We start from the raw sequence: 18,882 nt of genomic DNA, 5'->3' as shown, positions 1-18,882 counted from the left end.
TACAGACCAGTTAATTATACCCCTAAAAAGTATTTTGCCAAATAGTAGTCAAATATGTTAATAGAAAAACTGAAGAGGAATTGTAATTACTTTTAAAGGCTCATTAGCAGCATCAGGGTTGAAGATGGACCATTATCTGTTCTCTGACCCCTGTCCAGTAAGCATTGTTTTGGTCAATAATATATTTCCCACTGTCTTTTGTCTAGCTTATCAGTTGCTTTTCTGTGGTGTATATCTTGATATTTTGCTAAAGATTTCAATTTCCATGGATTTCCCCCCTTTATCTTACATATTACATACTCTTTGTTGAAAATAAAACCTGAGTGAAATATATTACCTTAGTTTTGTAGAGTACCAGTGTCTCACTTAGATACTTTATTTCAGTATAGGCACAGAATTACCTTATATGTAATAATTACTAAACTTTCTTTAATATGGATTTCTGGTTCTTTGTGATGGAGCTTTGAAAGTGACTTTAGATTTGTTGAAAACAAGTGTTGTACTTCATGGCATGTTGATATTTCGGTAATGTACTGGCTATCAACTTGGATAGAATTAATATGAAAGGTTGAGTAATAAGAACAAATGGTATTTGCTAGTACACTGTCTAAAGATCTGATGTAGAGGAAATTATTGAAGCAGTTCTAGAATCTTCACTGATTATTTAAGAATGTTCAATTCTGAGAATGCTATTGGAAACAATCACATTGCCAGCATTTTTCCGAGGGATTAACAGAATTAGTATTGGGACAGCACTAACTAGCATGCCAAGAACTCTTCTCAGATAACATTTATGTAATCAACTAGTTAATTTTTAGGAAAATGTTTGGAATGAGGTACTAGCTTTACATTCTTAATGTCATTGAGAATAATATAAACATTTTACTTTAAAGGCTACATTACTATAAAAATGGAATTCATTCAGACGTGGTCTAAAATTTACTTGAGTTATTAAACTTTATCATATTTTTTGATACATTTCTTCTAGTATATGCATTATGACATTGTATTCAAGTGCCTAAGTTATCAGTACAGGAAGAAAATGTCCTTTATTTTGTATTTCCACAAGCCATATAAAATGTTTTAAGAACAAAGATTGTGAGAAGTAAATAGCATGAGCAAATATCTGGACTAAGGCAAGAAACAATGTAGCTGTACTAACAGATGACTCCTAGGTCACTTAAGTGTTTAAGAACAGTGAAATTAGATTCCCTCTTGACCTTGTCACCAATTCCTTTACTGTTGTAATAGTACACATGGGCATGTTAAGTACTTGGTGGTGGGAGGCTTAGCCCTGCCTTCTGCAGGCAGAGAACTGGTTAAGAACAGACTGCCCCAGTCATGTTTTCTCATGTGGAAGCAAGAAAGGGAAAAGGGAAAAGAAAGGTGGTGGGTGCTGGGGCAGGAATCTCATGAAAATGAAAAGAATAGTAGAATAGAAGAAAGTGACTGGAAGAGGGAAGGGAAGGGAAGGGAAGGGAAATACTGGGGAATGATACTGACCAAAATTGTATTGTTATATTGTATGCATGTATGAACACATAACAACAAATTCCACCATTATGTACAACTATAATGCAGTGATATTTGTGTGTGTGTTGATAACCATGTCTGGCCACATGGTTCTTTTTAGGCTGGATTGCCATTCAACTAAATAGAAATGTATAGTAGTTACCCATTCTGGTGTTGTTTTCCATGGTTTCAGTATTTAATTCAAATGTATTCCAAAAATCTTAAATGGGAAATTTCAGAAACCGTAAGTTTTAAGTAACTTTTATTATAGTAAAATGTATTTTACAAATTGTTAATCTTACTGTGTTTATAAGTTAAATGTTATTATAAGTATATACAGGAAAAAATAACATATATAGGGTTTGGCACTATTTGTTGTTTCAGGCATCCACTGAGACTGGGGGTCTTGGAACACATCCCCATCAAGGAAATCTAAATCAAAACCACAGTGAGATGCCACTTCATAGTAAGATACTTACAATCAAAAAGAGAATAACAACTCTGGTTCAACAATTGTAATCCTATACTGCTATATACCCAACAATTGGGCAAGAGATACGTGTACAAAAAACACTGCTTACAATGGCAAAAATAATACAAAAGTGTTCTGGTTAAATTATTATGGCATATACAACTTGAAAAATAGTTATTGTCTGTTGACATGGGAAGATAATATACAATGCAGATGATCCTATATGTACTTAAATAGGTGTATGTTTTTATTTATGGATATTCAAAGAAATGGTCTGGACAGATAAACACTAGCTATTAAAATGGGTTTAGGGAGTTCAGGTATGGCAAATACAAGTTTTTACATTGCTGTATTGTGATTTCCACTTTAAAAATGAGCATATTTTTCTTTTTATTTGGCAGTACTGGGGGTTAGTTTCAGGGACGTTTTTACTACTGAGCTACATCCCCATCCTTTTTTATTTTGAGATAGGATCTTGCTAAATTGTCCAGGCTGCCCTTGAACTTGTGATCCTTCTGCCTTAGCCTCCTTAGTAGTTGGGATTACAGGTAAGTACCACTGCAACTACAAGAGCATGTATTATTTTTATAATAAGATATTAATAATAAAATGTATTAATAAGAATGAGGATGTAGAGAAATTAGAACCTATGTGTATTGCCGGTGGGAATGTAAAATAGTACTTTAGTTAATAGTATTAATTTTGGTAGTATTTCGGTAGATCCTCAAAAGGTATAACAGATCCCACATGAACATCTATCTACTAAAAAACATGTACGCAAATATTTGTTGCAGCAAGTAGAAGTAATCTGGAAGGCAAATAGAAGTAATCCAAATGTCTGTCAACTGACGAATGATAAATGTGGTATGCATGAAATGGAATATTCATAAAAATGAGTACTAATATATGCTACAACATGGGCACATCTTAAATGAAAAGAAGCCAATCATAAAAAACTGCATAATAATTTGATTCCAATTATATGAAAGGTACAGAGTAGACATTCATATAGATAAAGTAGGTAAATGGTTGCCAGGAGCTAGGGAGAATGGGAAGTGACTGCTAGGATTTCTTTTAGGGCCTGTGAACTAAATTGACAGGCAGTGAAATCCCTTATAGACAAAAAACATCAATTTAGGATAGAAGAACCAAATCATCATGGAGTTATTTCATTTGGAGAGAAGAAAAAGGACACAATGCAATATGCAAAAAGCCAGACTTTTCTAAGATATGTAATAAAAGGATGTTAAGGGTGATATGCCATTGTTTCTAAATTATTCTACAAGGGAAATAAAGATATTTGATAATTCTTGTAAAAGTGCATATTCATCCAATACAACAACTAAATCCAATTGACTACTGAATCAAGTTAAATATAGAAAGAACACAAATAGGACAAACTAGTAAAAATATAACCCAGGAATACTTCAGCACACTAAGAAAATGTCCATTGGCAACATTTCAGGATGAAATCATTAAGATGAGTTACTGGGCAAAAATGAACTATGTTATGCAAATGTTTTGACAGCATCAACACAAAATGGGCAGATGGAGATGAATTGTTTTTAGGGAAAGTTTTCAAGGAGATTTAAAATTACGATTAAAACCTACACAAATATGGATTTTGACATCCCAGAGTTCGTTGACATAACAATGAATCCACATCAACCAGGGTGAACTGATATGTTTAATACGTCACTGGGATTTCAGGCATGTGCCACTATACCCAACAGAATTTATACATTCTTGTGATCTATTATTCTGTGTACCTAAGATTTAAAAAGGAGCATTGTTAATTGTAAGCCAGTGTTACTAAACAAGTTCATTCTGAGACAAACATTTTAAGATTTAACTTTTTGTTATCCTAGGTTTTTTATTTATTTACAGTTTACGCTTTGGTATTTTTCTAATTTTTGTCTTCTCAAATTTCTTCAAAGAAAGCCAGGAAACTGACCTTTCCCACTTGACACAAGCTTGTAAAATGAGCAGGAACTGAATATGGGCCTTCTTGGAAAATAGGAAGTCATGTAAACCATTTGTGAATAATCTAGTTCATGACTGTCAACATTAATTCAACTAAAGTTAAAAAAGAAAAGAGAATCACATACACATTGGTAGAGCGGGGAATGGTGGTGCACGCCTGTAATCCCAGGAGGCTGAGGCAGGAGGATTGTGAATTCAAAGCCAGCCTCAGCAATGGCAAGGCACTAAGCAACTCAGACCCTGTGTCTAAATAAAATAAAAAATAGGGCTGGGGATGTGGCTCAGTGGTGGAGTATCCAAGTTCAATCTCCAGTACCTCCTCACACCAAAAAAAAAAAAAGCATTGGTAAGGGCTGGGGATATAACTCAGTTGGTAGAATGCTTGCCTTACATGCACAAGGACCTAGATTCAATACCCAGCACCACACAAACACAAAAGCACTGGTAGAGATATCACTTCAAACCCACTATTTGGTGAGGATGTGGAGAAAATGGGGGACCCTCATACATTACTGAGGGAATGTAAAATTATACAACAAGAAAACAGAATCACATACAGCCCAGCAATCCACTCTTAGGTATATACTCGGAAGAACAGATTCAAACCAAAAAAAACTGCACAGATGTTTATAGCAGCACTAGTGAAAATAGCCAAAAGACATAAACCATACAAGTAAGTGTCCATTTAGATAAGCAAATGTGGTATATCTACATAGACTGTCATTCAGCCATAAGAAGAGATGAACCCTGAAAATATATGTTAAATGAAAAAGGCCAGATACAGAAGATCATATGGATTACATTTAGATGAAATATCAAAAATAGGTAGATCCCTAGCAGATTAGTAGTTTTCAGTTGCTGGGGGAGGTGAGACTGGGGATTGACTGCTTGTTCCTTTGGAGGTAATGAAAATGCTTTGGAACTAGATGGTTGTACATGTGAATGCATTATACACATTAAAATGGTTAATCCTATGTGAATTTCATTTAAAAAATGCTTTGGTATCATCTCAGAATGTAGCAATATTTCCTTATAAAAAAGGACCAAAAGACTTAACCCATATGAATTAAAGCTCTTAAAATTCTTTCCTTCCCCCAAATGAAATCTAAACAGTATTTCCTTTGAATATTATCCTAGGCAAAATATTAAAAAGTTTCAATACATTTAAATGTTTTTGAATTGATTTTAGAGGAAAGATTTTTCCTAAAGAGTTGTTCATTTGGGTCTTATTAAATTAATATGCAGTATCTTTTATTATTATTATATATGGATTTTGGATTTTACTTAAAAGGATTAGTTTATAGGAAACCTTTGCCTATATTTCAGAGCTAAGACGTGAGATCAAAAATGACTATTTTGACTAGGGAGATCTTCCCACAGTAGAGTTCCTATCTTTTCTCCCTTTTTGTTTGCTCTTCAGACATCTATCCTCCAGTATGAAACACCACATTCAAAAGGAAATTTGGAACAACTGATTTCAGTATTCAAAATTTTAAAACAACACACATTGTTGCCAGAAATGATTTGTTTGCTAATGAATTCTGAACTATCAATGTATATATTTGCTGTAGTGTCAACTGTGCAAGAGATCATTTTAATAGAATAACATATCTTAGGCTGGGGTTGTGGCTCAGTGGTAGAGCGCTTGCCTCGCACGTGCGAGACTGTGGGTTCGATCCTCAGCACCACATACAAAAATAAACAAGTGAAATAAAGGTGTTGTATCCAACTACAACTAAAAAATAAATATTAAAAAATAGAATAACATATCTTAAAATACTTGTACTCATTTATAGCTATAAAATTTTGAAATGTTAATTCCTGCAGCAAGAACTTAGGACATTATAAAATGTGATATGCTATAAAAAGTTGTTAAACTTCCCATATTTGTTACAATAAAATATACTGAAAATTCCAATGTAATAGAAAAATTCAATCACAAAGATAGCTTTAAACATTTCTGAATAACACTTTGTCTTATGAATACAGGAAATTTTGGTATGCTACTTACATAATTTTCTTACTGTCATCTACCTTTGGACTCGAGTCATTCTAATGTATCTGTTTATGGGAGATCTGACTAGAGTATATAGCACTTGAAAATAACATTCCATTGTCCTAATATCTTTAAATACCTGTATATAATCTGATTACACTGTTTAGTCAGGAAATACCAACTTTAGGTATTTAGGATATATGGACTATTTAGTAAGTGCTTAAGAGATTTTCTGACTAGATTTCAATCTAGCTAGGACTTGTATAATATAGAACCTGTGTGTTCTTTTCATGGACATGGGTAATTATATCACATTAGAAAAATTTTTTACATTTTTTTTTTAACATTTTTCTGAGAAACTTGTTTTCTCTTAAGTTACTATATGGGTCTGTTAACGTGTATTTGGAAGCAGACCAAAACCAAATTTTTAAAAGAAAGAAAAAGTATATAAAAAAATCAGATTCTAGCTTTATTTGTTTATTTATAAACTGCTGTTAAAATGCTCTTGAAAATGGTTTTTAGGAAGGCACAAGTCGGTAGCATCGATTTCCCCCCCCTACCCCCCAATTTAATAGCTCTTTCTAAATAAGATCACAAGAGACTGCCACCTTGCTGGGCATAGAGGCACATGCCTGTAATCCCAGTGGCTCTGGAGGCTGAGGCAAGAGGATTGTGAGTTCAAAGCCAGCCTCAGCTGGCTAAGGTGCTAAGCAACTCAGTCTCTAAATAAAATACAAAATAGGGTTGGGGATGTGGTACAGTGATTGAGTGCCCCGGAGTTCAATCCCCAGTTCAATCTGGTACCTTAATCTTTCCCTTCAAGTACTTCAAATACTTCAAGGTTTAATCTGAAGTGCAGGTAAAATTTCATTCTCAAACTTGCTAAACTAAGAGATAACAATACATCTGATAGCAGATTATCTAAAGAAGACAATTCTTATGGTACTAGATTCAGAGATTAAAGAATCTGAAATGAGCATTTTCATGACTGGAAAATCAGAGCTTTTCTTGAGATGAGTAGGATTTAATACCTAATCTAGAAATTAAATGCAGAAATATGAGTATACTATAGTTATCTTGAACATCAAAAAAGCAACAGCTTAAGCATTACAAATAAGGTATGGTGATAAATTGGTCAGTAAAGCTTAGTTATCACTGTAGGCTGTTTGTAATTTCTAATCTTAAAAGAGTTTGGCCTCCTATTTAAATCTTGTTTTACAATAAATTATATTGTTTACCTATAAAAGTAATAGTTTTTATTTCAGATATACTCAAAAGCCAAACTACTTCTCTATTCCCTATTCATAAAAACTAACAATTTTGAAAATGCTTATGGCATAGAAATGCTGAATGAGTTTATCCAAAGTTTCAAGTCCATATCAGTAGGCATTTTCTCAAAAATAATGTATTGTGCTGTATTTTGTTAATATCACCTGGTCAAATACTCTTTTGTCTTTAAGTTTTTTGTAGGCAAGAGTAATTAAATAAAATGGGATCAAATGTTGCTATTTACTTTGAATACTAAATTGTGCTTACATACTAGAAATTAAAATGAGCTGCTGTATGACTCAGAATATAAATTGTGTCCATTTTACCATATATTAACAACAAAAATACTAAAGAGAATGAAGACAATTCATTAGCTGAAAAACGGAAGTTGGTTACAATGGTGCATGGGAGGCTGGGGAGGCTAAGGCAGGAGCATCCCAAGTTCAAGGCCAGCCTGGGCAACTTAGACCATCTCAAAATAAAAAGGGTTGGGGATGTAGCTCAATGAAAAAGCACTTGCCTACTGTGTGAGAGCCTCGGGTTTAAATCCTAGTACTTGGGGGTGGAGAAAAAAACCAGAAGCAATCAACAACAACAACTTTAATTTTTTGTCAACTCTGAAATTGTAATAAACTGCTGACCAAATTGAGGTAGAGGTAGACCCATGTGTCAGAATTTAGGTCTTTCACCTTAACCTGTATGCATTTTTTCATATAATTAAATAAACATGATTCAAACTGAAATGTGTCATGAAAAAAAAGATCATTCAAATGGTACTTAAAATATTCTTAATTAGATTAAAAATCATTTATAAAAATGTACACAATATATGAACTTCCTGTTTCTCAATAAATATATTTGCTTTTCCTCCAAGTGTAGGGGGAAAAAGGGTCTATATGATGCAAACATAAATAGTCTTGGAACATAACTAGTAGGGAATGAATAGAAAGTTTTACCATTGAGTCTATATTTCCTCTTTGAAAGTTACATATTAGCTTTGATTCATATCAAATTTTCTACAAAGTAACTAATTTCCTTTTTATACTTAAATTCCATTAAACAGAAATCTATTTCCATTTTAGATCACACACAAGTGCTATGTGATCAGAAGGATGGGAAACACTAGGTAAGGCCTGGTGGGTGGTAACTTCTTCATGACTAGGTAATGGAATCACCTGTTCAACCTCTAAAGCATGTAAGTCAATGAAAATGTAATCTAGACATCCATGAAAGCCACCAACATAATTTGTGTAAGCTGGTTCACCACAAGCACTTTTCAGTTTGAAGAAATGTGTTAGAGACATGTTGCATCTTTCTTCTTCCCCATTGGAAGCCCAGTCTTCATGATCCTCTGGAATGTTGCCAGTGATGACAAAATGATACATTCCTGTTGATGGTGTACTATTAAAGTCCCCACAAAATATAACCGGTATGCCAGGATACAGATCACATGAGACATGTCTAATGTGAGCCAAAGCTACTGCCATTTGAATGAGACGAATGTACCCACCTATGAATATAAAAAACATTAATGTAAGTACTTTTTAAAGTAGTCTTTAAAAAGCAAAAAAAAACCATTTCATATGGTGACACTCAAAATATATGTGTAAAATAGATTTAGTAACATTAAGTCACCATGTTTAAGTCACAAAAAATAAAATGTACCTTTTGGATGCCAGTAGAGATGGGTATTAGCAACACATATCTTTTTAGAAGACTCCTTTGTAGATTGAAGAACTGAAACCTAAAATAAATGGAAAGTGTCAGGAAGTCAATTGATGTCTGTCAATCTCCTGAAGATTTTTTTTTAACGTTTTTTTTTTTTTAGTTTTAGGTGGACACTATTTTGATGTGGTGCTGAGGATTAAACCCAGTGCCTCATGCATAGGCGAGCGCTCTACCTCTGAGTCACAACCCCAGCCCCAGATTTTTTTTTAATCTAAGTCTATATGATGGACATTTTATTCCATATCTTTCCCTTGATGAACTGATATCAAGTATGAAAAGTTTCAGAATATATATGAGTAGGATTTAGTGTAATGTATTTTAATAGTCCAACATAAAGCTAATATGATACATTATAGATGAAAATATTAAAGTTGGAGACGGTGTTTTCTAGTGGTCAGGGGCAGGTTTTGGAGTCAGATGGACTTGTGTTTGAATATTCAACACAGCAGTATGACATGGAGAAACACACTTCTAAACTAGTTTCATAATGGTAAAAAACTCTATCCTTACCTCATGGAGGACTTCAATGTGTATTCAATTAAATAAATTTACAAAAAGGTGCATAAAACACAGGTGCTCCAGAAAACCCCAAAAGGTAGCTAACTCTTTTTACTCTGAACCAAGCCAATGACCTCAAAATTCTGGACAAACACAGTAAACATATTTCTAAAAACAAAGATAGCTTTAAGTAGCAGTTAATACTCCGCCCAGTGATGATTGTTATATGTATATAGTTGAGAATCCTGGCTCCATGTTTGTGTGAATATGGATAAATAAATTTGACCATTTATAAAATGAGCAGAATCACATCTGTAAAATGAGAACACAGGGATTACTGTGAAGATTAAATGCTCCAATGATAAAGACTACTAGTTAATAGTTATGAAGCACATGGTAAAGGTCATCAAGCACTTTAAGTACTTTAAAATATGTCAGAACAGTGCTTGACAAGTAGTTAAAAAATTAAATATTGCTATTATTCTTGTATTTAACATGTCTCCCCCAGATTATGAAGCACTAAGAAAATCCTTGTTTGTCTTGCTGAAGGCAACCTGCAGCATAGGAGGCACACAAGAGTGCTCAATAAATGCCAAATAAATGAAAATTAAACTTTTAACACTTCAATAAAATTTGGATGATTTCAGTCATAACCTCTGCTGCCCTCCCCCTACACCGCATTCCAGGCCCCTAAAAATGAGAAAGTATGAAAAAAGAGCTTCTTCACCTGAAGGACAGAAGATCTCTGGAGCACTCTTTCCTGTGCCAATGGGTACAAAACTAGTTTCTGCAGCAGTTCTTTGTGAAGTGGGTCAGACTCCAGGGCTTCTTGGAAAGAAATGTCATGCTGGCTAAGGAGGTTGAACTTTGACTTCCGGTAAAAAGTGGCCAGGCCTTCGTGCTGCTTGATTCGAAACACGCCCTCCAGCCCGAAAGCCTCCAATGCGGGTACCAAACTGTCCGAAAACACCGCGCGGTCAACCTCCTGCAAACAGATGAGGTCGGCATTGTAGCCTGTGAGTTCCTTCTGGATAAGGTTCTGGCGGTAGTCAAGCTCCAGGGCATAGGGGGCACAGTATGGGTACAGAACAGTCCGTGAGAACTCAGTCTGGGCGTACGTGTCTGCCAAAATGTTGTAGGAGACAGTGCGGATGAGAGCGTCCTCTGTCACTTTCTTGGTGTAGAGATGCCGATGGTCAAAAGTGCAAGTACCAGGCCCGGCCTCCACTGGACACACACTTTCCAATTCCCTGCTCGGCCCGAAACGCTGCCCATTGCCTGGAGTGCAGTGAAGTTTCAGCCGCAGTCCGATGTCAGCATTGGACGGGATGTAGACGCGCTCATTCACACCCGTTTCGGTCCAAGTAGAAGACGGCGAAGAGGGAGACAATGACGAAGGGCCACTACCTTCAGGTTCCGCGGCACCAGGGTTGGCTTCCTTGTACCAGCGGTAGAGAGAGCCAGACGGATCCCCAAATTCAAGGGTGAGCTTGGGGCACACGGGGAAGCCGGCCATGATGTAGCGTGGCAACTGAAGCTCGGTGAAGGCGGGTGGGTTGCGCTCCACCTTGTACTTGACATCGCCAATCTGCAGCACCGCGCCGTCCTGCCAGGCGTCCACGTTGAGCACATCCTCAGCCACTGCTTCCTCTCGGTAGTACAGCTTTACCACGGGCTCGCAGATTGCTGCCGTCTCCGACCCAGACCCTGCACAGGCCGCGCCGCCGCTCGCGTTGGACCGGTTCTTCCGGTTCTTTCTAGCTGCGGCTGCCTTAGCGTGGCCCTTGAGGGCATTGGTAGCGATCCGGCTGAGGGCCCGACCCAGCGGCTCACTCTGGTCGCGCTGCATGTTCTTGTGGCTGCCGTCGGCCAGCGCAAACGACAAGCTCAGCTTGGGCTCCGAGGGAACACAGCGCACTACAGCGCGCTCCATCGCGCCTGCCGCCTTTTCAGGAGCCGCTTCAGTCCGGCTGCGCTGCTCCACGGCCGTCCGGACCCCACGAAGCACGGCGCGGGTGCTTGGGAGCCTCCACATGAACCTAGCAACCCAGAGGCTGACAAGACCAGCAGCCAAGCAGCCGCCCGGTGTCAAGTGAAGACAGAGAAGCTACAGCCGCCGGCTCCGGAACCCATTCAGACCCAGCGACTTCCGGCAGGCTAGGAGAAGGCGAACAAAGCTCGCGCCACGCACTTTCGCTAGGCCTACTTATCTGCTCCTTTTCATGGCAATACTTTTCTCTAATTACCAGCCAATTAATTTTTATATTCAACCAGAGTTAGGTTTATTGAGGTGGAGGAAATATATATATATATGCTATAGAGAAATATCGTACTCCAAGCTTTGTTGAAAGTGCAACTGGGGGTCCAGAGGGGACGGTGCATCAAACCGGAAGAGGTTGGACGGCGTCACTCGCTCTATTTTGCGAACTGAGGCGAGCGTTGAGCGGGTTTTCTGGAGGCGTCTTCCTCATACTCCCTGGGGCTGGACTGAGTGAGGGTGTAGGGGTTCCCACCCGAATTGGAAGGCTCACTGGGGACGTGGAAAGCGTTGCTCATTTCCTCTCCATGGTATTGTTCACCCTGCTCGCCTTTTCCTGAACTGTGAAGGGTTCAACTCTGGCGGGGCCGGCAACCAAGCGCCCAACTGAGTCTCTGATAATGACCAATATACGTTAACTCCCATTTAGTGAACATTGAGTATGCTAAAAACGGTACACACTTGGTGTCTATTTAAGCCTCACATTTTTTGTGAAGTAGGCTTTATCCGTCGCTTAGAGGTGTGTTACAAATCCGGTCAAAGTTATACAGACAGCTTAGTAAACGAACAAAAACAAATAGTAGTGATGAACTGCGGAAAGCTGTTCATTTTTAGTTAGCAAAGAAGATCTTATCTTTTTAGAGACGCCAGATTTAGCAAATAAAAATCCAGGACTGCCAATTAAGTGAATTAAAAAAAATAATGATAATGCTGCATACTTACACCTAAAAATTTCTTTTTCTGAAATTCAAACTTAACTGATCTATTTCTCATAAGTCCCTTGAAAGGAAAGGATCTTGGTTTGTTTGTGTACCAGAAAGAAGTCCAGTCTAACTTGCAGTGAGCCCAGGGAAGAGTAGCAGGTTGGAAAGTCACCCACTACATTGAGTGAGCAACAGTATGAAGGTCTGCGTTTTCTACTTATTTATACAGAGAAAGCGAAACTTTACTTTAATGGTGGTCTCACCCCCGAGAACAGTTACAATCGGCATTTAAAAAAAATGTTTAGTTTTTTTTTTTTTTTTAATTTGGAGCTAAGAATTGTAACCAGTGCCTCAAGCCTCCTATGCAAGGGCTCTACCACTGAGCCACAACCCCAGCCCTACAACCAGCATTTTATCCCCTAGAGTGCAAGTTTCTTCCTCTGATTTCTCATTGGCTGAGCACTAATGGAGTGTGTGTTTTAAGAAAAAGAGAAGGCATTGGAGTAGTTTTGCTTGCAGTTTTGGAAAATAATTTTAACTTTCATTTTTCTCAAAGGAGGAAAGCTAATTGTTGCTTAATCACGAAGGGAAGTTTTGTGTATCCTAATTCTCATTGGCTTCCATATAGTTTTGTTTCACAGTTTTCATAGAGCCTTAATAGCCCAAGAATGGCTGTGCATTTAGCCACAGATCCTGGGTTCCATCCTCAGCACCACCAAAAAAGAAGAGAAAAAGGAAAAATATTAAGCTGTGCGCTGTGGTGCACACCTGTAATCCCAATGGCTGGGGAGGCTGAGGCAGGAGGATTGAGTGTTCAAAGCCAGCCTCATCAAAAGCAAGGTGCTAAGCAACTCAGTGAGACCCTTTCTTCTAAATAAAATACAAAATAAGGATGGGGATATGGCTCAGTAGTCAAGTGCCCCTGAGTTCAATCCCCATTACCCACCTTCCATGCCCCTACCCCCCCAAAATCAAATACACATATCTAGTAAGGCATTGTATAATTAAAAACAACTTTTTGTTAAGTTTTTTCCTGATTCTTTTATTTTAAAATTGAGGTATAATTCATAAACATAAAAATCACTCTTTTCAAACGACATAGTTCAGTGGCTTTTAGTACTCTCATACAAATTTGTGCAACCATAATGCTAGGCAATTCCAGAATCTTTATCATCCCCCAAAGAAATACCACACCCACCAGCAGTCAGTCTCCATTCCCACTTACCCCAGTTACTGGTAACTACCACTCTACTTTGTGTTTCCATGGATTTACCTAATCTGAATATTTAAATCATACATTAAGGGACCTTAATAGGCTTCTCTTAAAAATTTTTCTTTTCTTTCTTGCAATTTGGAATTGAAACAGGAACCCTTTATCACTGAGCTACATCCTCAGTCTTTTTTTTTTTTTTTTTTTTTAATTTTGAGACAAGGTCTTGCTAAGTTGCTGAGCGTCTCACTAAATTCCTGAGGCCTGCCTCAGCCTCCCAAGTGATTGGGATTACAGGTGTGCACTGGCTATTGTGATGGACCCCAACCCCCACACCCCACAGTGGAGAACCTAGGGGTATATTTTACCACTGAGCTACATTGCTTCCCCTTTTTATTTTTTATTTTGAGACAGGGTCTCACTGTCCAAGATAGTCTTAAACTTGTAATTCCTCTGCCTCAGCCTTCTGAATCGCTAGGATTACAGGGGTGCACCATCACACAAAGCTTCACTTAGAATATTTTCAAATTTCATCTGTATTGTAATATGTATTAGTGTCTTATTCCCTTTTAGTGGCTGAAAAGTGTTCTATTGCATGGTTATACCACATTTTGTTGATCCATTCTCCCATGGGAAGATTTTAATTAGGGGAGTAAACTTTCATGATACATGTTTAAAAAGACAATTCTGATTTCAGAATACAGAGTGGATTATTAGGGCAGGAATAAACAGAGCAGCTGAACAAATGATAGGACATTTACAGGAATGGGAGATATTAGGATTAGAGTATATTTGCAGAAGAAAATCAAGAGAGTGTCTAGACCATATTAAATTTTAGATATTTGTTAGGTTCCAGGAGGTTATTTCTCATATCCATAGGCAGTTGGATATGAATCTGGATGTGGAAAGGTCAGGCATGAGAAGACCTGCTCTTATTTGAGAGGTCTAGGGCAAGTATCCAAATGGAGGCCCACATAGCATTTTAAATCAAGCTGTTAAATAGAATGTGTTTGATTTTTCTATTTTGAAAATGTATCTTCCTAAAGACCTGAAAGACCAGACTGGATTTGAATTGGGGATTGTTGGTTTTCTTTTCAGGTTACTCTACCACTGAGCTGTATCCCTAGCACTATTTTTTCTTTTTCTTTGAGATAGGGTTTCACTAAGTTGCTTAGGGCATTGCCAAGTTGCTGAGGCTGACCTTAAATATGTGATCCTCCTGTCTCAACATCCCAAGTTGCTGGGGTTATAGGCACATGCCACTGTTCTAGTCTTTCTTTGTCTTCTTAAAGTTCTGAGCCATAACATACATCTACAGGTAAGTTAGTCCTTGCTCATGGTACCAGGACCATGTTCAGTCCTTGGCTCTGTTGCCAATCCAAAAATGAGAACAAAGTTTTTAGAAAAAAGAAATTTTATTTATTTGCTAGCAAAGGAGAAACACAGAGACTCCTGTCCCAGACTTAAGGCAAGAAAGAGATAAGTCTCCAGTTTATAGGACCCACATGAGTGATTCTGAATTTTTTTAATGTTTATTTTTAGTTGTAGTTGGACACAATACCTTTATTTATTTATTTATTTTGTATGTGGTGCTGAGGATAGAACCCAGGGCCTTGCATGTGCTAGATGAGTGCTCTACCACTGAGCCACAATTCTGAATTTTGAAATGTCATTTATTTTTCTTATCCCCAGTATTTTCTTCAAGCAACTTTGCAGAATTTAGTCAATCTTAAATTAGCTTATTTATGCAAAATGAAAGTTCCATTAGAAAATACGATTTTCCTTTAGGCAAGCTGATCTAATTTAATCTTCTTTTAGTTTTAATCATTGTTTTGTTACATACCATAAAAATATCTCTGACTGCTAGAGATGGTGAGCATTTTTTCGTGTACTTGTTGATTGACTGTATGTCCTCCTCTGAGAAGTGTCTGTTCAGGTCCTTGGCCCATTTGTTGATTGGGTTGTTTGTTTTCTTATTGTTTAATTTTTTGAGTAGTTTGTATACTGTGGATATTAGGGCTCTATCTGAAGTGTGAGGAGTAAAAATTTAGACAGGGTCTCACAAAGTTGGCCAGGCTGGTTTTGAGCTAGAGGGTTCCAGTGATTCTCCAGCACCCTCCTGAGTAGCTGAGTCTACGTACAACAGCATGCCCAGCTAGTGAAGTGTTTTTTTAAAACAAAGGTGCCAAGGTCACTCAGCTAGGGATGCAAAAATGCACATGGATCTATATGCAGAATTAACCCTATGCAAAAATTACACCATTTATTGTCACCGCATACACCAATTAACTCTAACTGGATCATAGACCCAAGTAAACAAAATTAGAAGAAAACAGGAGAAAATCTTCATGATTTTCTGTCTTTATAGATGATTTCACTGTCACAATCTATAAAATAAATATATACACTGGGTTTTATCAAAGTTAAAAACTTGCTTTTCAAAAGATACCATCAAGAAAAGGATTAGACATTGAGTTGTAGTGGCACATACCATTGATCCCAGCAACTTGGGAGGCCAAGGCAGGAGGATTACAAGTTCGAGGCCAGACTGGGCAATTTAGCAAGACCCTGTCTCAAAATTTTAAAAAGGATTGTATGTAGTTCAGTGCTAGAGTGCCCTGAGTTCAATCCCCAGCACCCCAGTATTGGAAGGGGAAAAAAAGGGGATTAGACAGGGTTGAGTAAAGCTCAGTGATGGAGTACTTTGCTAAGTATGCACAAGACTTTGGGTTCAATCCCTAGTACTGGAAAAAAATCTGATAAGACAGTCAGGAGGATATATTTATAAATTATCTGATAAAACCCTTATAGACAGAATGAATATAATTTTATTTTTATTCTCTAGCTGGGCACCTGTGATACCAGCAGCTCTGGAGGCTAAGGCAAGAGGATCTTGAGTTCAAAGCCAGCCTCAGCAAAAGTGAGGTGCTAAGCAACTCAGTGAGACTCTGTCTCTAAATAAAATACAAAATAGGGCTGGGTTGTGGCTCAGGGGTTGAGTGCCCCTGAGTTGAATCCCTGTTAAACCCCCCATCCAGCCCCCCAAAAAGGAATTCTACTGATTGAGACAAACTCATTAAAGATAATCTTTCTAGGCTAATATCAATTGATGGGGGATTTGAATTATATCTGCAAATTTTCTTTATTGCAGCACCAAATTAGTGTTTGATTGAATAACTGGGAGAAAGCATATCATACAAAAGATTGCTGTCTTCTCTACAGTTAGTATAGTTAAGCCTAATCAAATTAGCACTCAAAAGACCATCACAAACTTATAAAAGTATTTTGTTTTCTACAGAAAGATAGTTTGCTTTTACAAACTACCAGGACAAGCTGGGCATGGTGGCACACATCTGTGATCCTGCAGGAGATTGAGGCAAGAGGATCACAAGTTTGAGGCCAGCCTGAGCAACTTATCGAGGCCCTAAGTAATTTAGTGAAATCCTGTCTTAAAATAAAAATATAAAAAGGGCTGGGGATATTGCTCAGTGCCAAAGCACTCCTGGGTTCACACCCTGGTAACCAAACAAAAAACCCACAAACAAAAAAAAAAAAACTATCAGGACATTCTATTTTGTCATTCACTGACTTAAATGACATTTTGGAGCACTTACTGTGTGTCAGACATAATAGTGTAAGGCTGTGTAGGGACGGCCCAAGATGGCTATAGTTAGGCTTCTTCACTAAGGCTTCTGGCAGGCTGTTTTTAGATATAGCTAAAGTCATAGTCTGATTCAGCATATGTACTCAAGGTCATAAACAGTGCTTGTGAGCATACATTCACTTATGTAACTCATTGGCAATGTGCCTTCTTTGTCTGGTCTGCATATAAAAAAGGCCTATGAAAGGACTCAAGGGTGCTGAAATCAGGCTGGGGCTACTGTTGCTTCCAAATACAGCATGACTACTCTACCAATGGCATCTTACTTCATTTGCTGGGATCCTGAATCTCTTTCCCAGGGTCTGAGCCTCAGCAGGATAGGCTATACCCTCATTTAATTTTTTTTTTTTTAAACCTGGTGACTGGCACAGAGAAAGTACTCAAAGGTTTGTCAAATGACTATGCCAGTCACACAACCCTGATTTTGTTTAGGTATAGACTAATCATGTATGCTGTTCTTTTTAAAATTTTTTTAAAAAATTTTTTAGTTGTAGTTGGACACGATATCTTTTTAAAATTTATTCATTTATTTTTTAATGTGGTGCTGAGGATCGAACGCATCCAAGGCCTCTTATGTTCTAGGCAAGCGCTCTACCGCTGAGCCATAACCCCAGCCCCATGTATGCTATTCTTTAGAGGGAGTATATACTGTGCAGCTTCCAATTGCAACATTTCACATTTGCTTTCCAGACATACAAAGTTCACACCTTACCTATTTGATTTTGGCAAGATTTCCTGAAATTACTGTAAACTAACAGCAAATATAAAAACAAGATAAATTATATTGCTGATTAGTTGTAATATTTACAAGTCACTATGGGTACACTTGATTTTCTTTCTTTTCTTTTTTGACTTGGGATTGAACTCAGGGGCATTTTACCACTGAGTAAAGCGCCACTCCCTCCCCGCCCTTTTTAAATTTTTTTGAGGCAGGATCTCGCTAAATTGTTAAGGCTGGCTTCAAATTTGTGACCTGTCTGCCTCAGCCTCCCCAATCTCTGGGATTATAGGCATGCACCACAGCTCCCCGAACTATGCGGACACTTGAAGACTTGATTCTCCTCTGAGAGTAAGTATTTATATAAACCTGTTTATTTTCTAGCGGATTAAAATTTCCAGTCACACAGTTTTTCGAGTTTGAAGGTCCTGATTTTCTGAACCCTTTTCGAAGAAAGACAGGTAATCTGACTCACCCTCCATTTACTTGAATAATGGGAATTATTGTTGTGACAGGTGATCTAAATCTGTTGTGCTTCACAACAGGCTCTCCAGGCAACCTTCATTCAGCCCTTCTGGCATTGGCCACAGGGTTTCTATGGCGACAACATTGCTAACACTGGGTTGAGGATTGCTGTTCACCAGTTACTGGACCTGGAGCCTGTGAGATGCCTGAGGATACCCCTCCTTACCTCTTTACTTTCACCAGAGGAGAAGTCTCTTTTCTTTTTCTCCCCCTGTCACTCGTCCTCTCCCCCTACTTTGCCTCTCTCTCTTACACTCTTCTCCTCTTTCCCTCTGTCTCATATTTGGGAGGGAGATGAGATCTAAAAGGGTGTAGAATTTTATTTTGGTCTTGAGATGTTATGAATATA

General features: G+C 37.8%; 2 protein-coding genes across 13 annotated transcripts in view; one reads left to right on the top strand and one right to left on the bottom strand.

Moving 5' to 3' along the window:
- Window positions 1-1,757: 1,757 nt before the first annotated feature.
- Pde12 (phosphodiesterase 12) lies at window positions 1,758-11,618 on the bottom strand. The gene is made up of 3 exons (XM_046452762.2): window positions 10,186-11,618; window positions 8,898-8,976; window positions 1,758-8,742 (listed from the first exon to the last, which is right to left on the bottom strand). The coding sequence occupies exons 1-3, from the start codon at window positions 11,491-11,493 to the stop codon at window positions 8,300-8,302; spliced, it is 1,830 nt and encodes a 609-aa protein (XP_046308718.1). The 5' UTR covers window positions 11,494-11,618; the 3' UTR covers window positions 1,758-8,299.
- The window catches only part of Dnah12 (dynein axonemal heavy chain 12), a 256,363-nt gene continuing 249,056 nt past the window's right edge, over window positions 11,576-18,882 (top strand). For 8 of the 12 annotated variants that reach the window (XM_058582183.1, XM_058582184.1, XM_058582182.1 and 5 more), the window contains exon 1: window positions 11,576-18,359. The gene's annotated coding sequence lies outside the window, so the exon portion shown is untranslated. Of the gene's footprint in view, window positions 18,360-18,396; window positions 18,470-18,493; window positions 18,671-18,882 lie in introns of those variants that run through there. The other 4 variants (XM_058582180.1, XM_058582179.1, XM_058582181.1 and 1 more) reach the window with 4 other exon arrangements.

This window comes from Marmota monax, unplaced genomic scaffold, assembly GCF_021218885.2.
Source record: "Marmota monax isolate L192 unplaced genomic scaffold, Marmota_monax_Labrador192_F-V1.1 WCK01_AAM20220418_F8-fsc00042, whole genome shotgun sequence".
In the NCBI taxonomy this organism is placed as follows: domain Eukaryota; kingdom Metazoa; phylum Chordata; class Mammalia; order Rodentia; family Sciuridae; genus Marmota; species Marmota monax.
Note: the sequence above shows the minus strand (reverse complement) of the source record. Positions and strands in the feature narration are given on the sequence as shown.

Bases quoted from the DNA above. Each gene is read 5' to 3' on its own strand.
- Pde12 (XM_046452762.2), bottom strand. From the start codon at position 11,493: ATGTGGAGGCTCCCAAGCACCCGCGCCGTGCTTCGTGGGGTCCGGACG. The intron at 8,977-10,185 runs GTGAAGAAGCTC...CATTTATTTTAG, and splicing joins AGAGATCTTCTGTCCTTCAG to GTTTCAGTTCTTCAATCTAC. The intron at 8,743-8,897 runs GTACATTTTATT...TTATATTCATAG, and splicing joins TCTCTACTGGCATCCAAAAG to GTGGGTACATTCGTCTCATT.